The 4,881-nt window shown below is 45.2% G+C and overlaps 1 protein-coding gene across 1 annotated transcript in view; it reads right to left on the bottom strand.

Moving 5' to 3' along the window:
* Cd48 (CD48 molecule) overlaps window positions 1-1,498 on the bottom strand; it is a 19,866-nt gene extending 18,368 nt beyond the window's left edge. Inside the window, exons 1-2 of the mRNA XM_021198589.2 lie at window positions 1,411-1,498; window positions 464-541 (exon numbers count right to left, since the gene is read on the bottom strand). Of these exons, the coding sequence (XP_021054248.1) occupies window positions 464-541; window positions 1,411-1,483 (151 nt within the window). The 5' untranslated portion in view covers window positions 1,484-1,498. The remainder of the gene's footprint in view (window positions 1-463; window positions 542-1,410) is intronic.
* Between the last annotated feature and the right edge of the window lie 3,383 nt (window positions 1,499-4,881).

The raw sequence follows: 4,881 nt of genomic DNA, 5'->3' as shown, positions 1-4,881 counted from the left end.
AAAGAAAGAAAGAAAGAAAGAAAGAAAAGATTTCTACAGAGAAGCCCAGGGAGCAGAGGACACTCTGAATCATCACCTTGAAATGGACAGCTTAGGGAACCCTGAGAATGGTGAGGGAAGAATTATCTAGAGTGTTTCTCAAACTTTAACCAGAAGGCAAACATTACAAGGAGGAGAGGCTGGTCAAATGCTCATGAAGTTATGGATGTGTAGACCAAAGGGAGATTTTAAAGTTTCTGTCTCAACAAGACAGAAACAAGCAAGTCATGAGCTGCAATTTGAGCCACAGGGTTTCCAGGAGGAAGAGATGTGCAACCAGAAGCCTGTGGTGAGGCAGAGTGAGCTGAGGGTGCACAGAATTCTAGACAGAAAGGCCCAGAGTTAAGAGGGACACTTCTCTCTAGGCAAACAACAAAATTCAAATCTGCCAGCTTGGTCTTAATGGTTAACCAATACTTCTTACCAGCTCCAATGTCAATGGTTCTAATATTGTCCTGTGCGCTGAATCCATCCACGGTGGTCACAATAGTTACAAAGAGCCCTGCGGACAGTGTATCCCTGGACTTGCAGACAGTCTGCACCAGGATGGCCAGGCAGAGAGGCCTGGCATGAGAGATCAGTCGTCTCCTCCACACAGGGCTAGCTCGTCTCCCTAACACTTGCACATCCTCACAGTCTTACAACGCTCTTCAAAGTCCTTCATTTGTGTTACTCGTTCTCACCCCCAGTGCTGAAAGTAAAGCCCCTTACATGAAAAGTGTCTATCCAGAGGAGAAGCCTAACTCCTTCTCAGCTGGCCTGGGATGAAGATGGCTGAAAAAGCAGCTGTAGTATGAAGATGGACTCAGGTCCGCAGAAGTGGACCTTATCTCAATGTAAATCATTTATTGTATACTCCATTTTTAGGGAGACACCTTCTCCCTTCTTCTCAGACCCTCATGCAGAGACTCCCGACAGAGCAGGCCATTGGAATTTGGATCTGTCGCCGATACAGTCAACGACCTTTTATTTTCTCTCAGGGCAGAACTCCATATGTAAAGCAAGTTTCCAACACTGAAGGGAACACATTGCTTCGGAACACAAAACGTGACAAGTAAAAATGGAGCTCCTTTTAGCAGAGAGCTTCCTCTTACTAAAAACCTCTTCACAGAGCACCAGGCATGAGATATAGTACAAGGGTCCTACTTCCCCATCTCCCCAGGTCCCGTTTCTCTTGTCCCCTTGGGAAAAGAGATGGGGCCTCATTTTCCAGAGCCTAGGAACACGTCTCAGCCTTCCCATAGCCCTGCTGCGAGCATGGTAGCACCCAGCCCAGGAGCATACCCATTTCCAGGGTTGAGCTACGCCCCATCTCCCCTTTCCCAGCTGGCCATGCCTTCAGTGCACAGCCAGACACTTGGTGGAAACTACCTTGAAATCCAGTTCCCAAAGGCAGCAGTAGCAGTTCCAGGACCAGACACCATCCCTGTTTTCTTAAGCACATAATACTTTGAGAAGCTTCCCCGGAACACTGGAGACAACTGTAAGAGAAGGCAGGGCACCTTCCCTTCAATCAGGAAGCAAAACCCAAAACAGGAAGCTGTATGATTTTTTCTGCTCTTGCTCTCTCTCTCTCTCTCTCTCTCTCTCTCTCTCTCTCTCTCTCTCTCTTCAGGGATTATCACACGCAAACCACACTGCCACCACTACCATCACACCACATGGAGTGAAATTTCAAATTCTCCTACCTACCCACTAGAGATTAACAAGAAAAATAGCTTGGCTTAAAAGAATGGATTTTTTTCAGCAGTGCACTTTGAGCACTGAGGTCGAGCCCGCTGTCGCCTGTGGGGAGTAAGGAGAGGCTATAACTGGGCAGAGACCACCAGCGTCGCAGAGAGAAGTTGACTCTCTCCAGCTACCACCAGCAAGGCCCATCCACCCGTTCACCTGGCCCTCTGCCCTGTTCAGCATGCAGCCTGCTTCTACAGGAGGAGACACCAAATCAACTCACTACCTGACGTTGGGAATGATGTCTTATGCTCCTGATCACATGAGAGGTCTATCAGATGGCTACATCAGGTATCAATACTTGTACTTTATTGAAACTCAGTCTGGTTTGCCTAAGTCATGTGTCAGTTATGGTGAACTTCCTGTTTATTCTCCACATGCAGAAAGATGTTAAGATTATGAGTCTCACCAGAATGCTCTAGAAATCAGGTCTGGCCAGCCTCCAGCCCTTTTCTTATGTCTTTCTGCACTGTGCCTGCTGTTTTCTCTGCCCATCACGGCAGACAGCAAAGCTTTGAACAAGAAGAGAATATATGGCAGGAACAAATGAGCAAGGTTTTAAGGTGGATTTAGGCAGAGACAGTTTTAGATTACACATTAAAAAGGAACTGAGAAGAGAAGGTAGGGCAAAGTGAGAGGACCAACAGAATACGGAAATAAGCTTGGTCCAGCCCCAGAGTTTCTCAGAACCATCGCCCCTCCCATCTTAGCAGAGTCTTCCTAGAAGCAGGAGAAAGAGGGCAGGGTTGCAAAAATATGCAAAGAGCAGGTGTGGAGAACCAGCTGCAGCACTTCCAAACATACAACACAGTTCTCAGGCTGTAGACATGTCTTGGTAGTTAACAACACTTGTTCTTGGGGATCATCCCGGTTTGATTCCCAGTATCCATATGGTGGCTCAGAACCATGTGTAACTGTAGTTCCAGGGGATCTGACACCCTCTTCTTACCTCCACCGAGAATAGAAACGCACATGACATACACACGTACATGCAGACAAAACAGTCATACACATATAAATAAACCTAAAAAAAAATTACAGTTCTCAACATGGGCGTGGTAGTGCACCTCTTTCATGCCAGCACTTGAGGCAGAGGCAGAGGCAGAAAGGCAAAGGCAGAGATAGTCTCTGAGTTTGAGGCCAGCCTGATCTACAGAGCAAGTTCCAGGACAACCAGGGATACACAGAGAAACCCTATCTCAAAGAAGAAAGAAAGGGAGGGAGGAAGGGAAGGATGGAGGAAGGGAGGAAGGGAGGGAGGGAGGGAGGGAGAGAGAAAGGAAGGAAGGAAGGAAGGAAGGAAGGAAGGAAGGAAGGAAGGAAGGAAGGAAGGGAGAAAGGAAGGNGGAAAAACTAGAAAAGAAAAAGAGAAAGAAAAGAAAAATTAGAAATATAGTTCTCATCTCAAAAGGAATAAGAAATATTCTTATTCTTGAGTCAAATATGAGAGATCATAGCTCAGGAACACAGATTCATATAATCTTCAATAGTTTATAGAAGTTTTACAGTTACATATAAAAGAAATACACAAATCAAGACACTTTTGGGATATATTGGTAGAAATAGGATAATCCCTGCAATTCTCTCTGGTGACATTCTTAGCTTTTAGGTCGGTGAAAGCTCTTGATCTATTAATTTAATACATTCCAGAGGATGACATATCATATGAACAAGGATATTTGGCGACAGAGATAAACAATGAATGGGTATTAAGGGAACTAAACACAATTTGGCTTTAGAATGGCAACATTCCAAGCCTCCGAGTTCCATTCAGTCCAGAGCGGAACACCTTGAAGAGTGTTCACCATAGGCACGGTATTCCTTCTGGGAGTTTCATTCACATAGTCTAGAAGTGGTGACCTGAAGGAAGCCTCTCTTTGAAGGGAAGTGTGCTGGAGGGTGGAGTAGCTCTGAATTTAGGGCATTCGCCTACCTACCCCTTCTTTCTCTCCTGACCACTCACCCCAAGCTTTCCTCTGCCCAGAACCAACAGATCCAATGTGTCTCACACCCTAGAGTTCATTCTCAAGTTCCCTGAGAAGATCTGTCGCTTTTTGACTAGCCTAAGAATCTAAGGCAGAATGGAAGAGCATAGCTAATGAAGGTTTGAAATTGTCACCTTTCTCCTATGTATGGTTTGCAAGAGATCCTAATGGAGGTAGACAATGAAGTAGGATGCTAATGAACTAATAGGTTAGTTGTCATTTGTTGTCATTTGGCCCACTGGTTCCATCAACACATACCTGGTCCATCATGTGTACATATTCTACTGTCCACGAGGAATTCAAGACTAGAAGTCTGGACAGAGTTGTAACTGGGTCCTACCTGGGCTGCAGTCATTTTTTTCTCTCTTGCCTCCTTGCTTTGCTCTCTGCCTGGAGTGCCTTTGTCCTCTTCTCTACTCCTCAACTAGATACCCTCGAGGTTTGCCTCCTCTAGAGATTCAGAGTCACCTTCCCTGCATCTCTTTCTTCTGGCTTCCTTGAACTCTCGTTCACATCACTTAATAGAAAGCTCAGCTCTCAAGGAAGCAGTACAAGCTCCATCCTGGCATTGTGAAAAGATTTCTAATTAAAATGATTATGTGGCTGAGGTGGCTTGAATACAAATGACCCACACAGACTCATGTGAGAGTATACTTGGCCTATAAGGCTTGGTACTATTAGGAGGAGTGGCCTTATTGGAGTAGGTGTGGCCTTGTTGGAGGAAGTGTGTCACTGTGAGAGCGGGCTTTGAGGTCTCATCCTCTCAAGCTATGCCCAGTGTGTACACAGTCTCCTTCTGCTGCCTGTGGATCAAGATGTAGAACTCTCAGCTTCTTCGCCAGCGCCATGCCTGTTTGTTTGCTGCCTTGCTTCACCCCATGACAATAATGGACTGAACCTCTGAAACTGCAATCCAGTCCTGATTAAATGTTTCCTTTATAAGAGTTGTAGTTGTCATGGTGTATCTTCACAGCAATAGAAACCCTAACTAAGACAATAACTATTATAGAAAAATTTATCCCCCAAAGATGAAAAGATGAATTTAAAAGTAAATCATGCATAATCTCCTTACCCAGTGGGGAAAATAGTACTATTAACTTTCCAGTACTCAATATTTCCTCCTAAT

Source organism: Mus pahari, chromosome 5 (assembly GCF_900095145.1).
Source record: "Mus pahari chromosome 5, PAHARI_EIJ_v1.1, whole genome shotgun sequence".
Taxonomy (NCBI): domain Eukaryota; kingdom Metazoa; phylum Chordata; class Mammalia; order Rodentia; family Muridae; genus Mus; species Mus pahari.
This window is presented reverse-complemented; position numbering and strand designations above follow the sequence as displayed.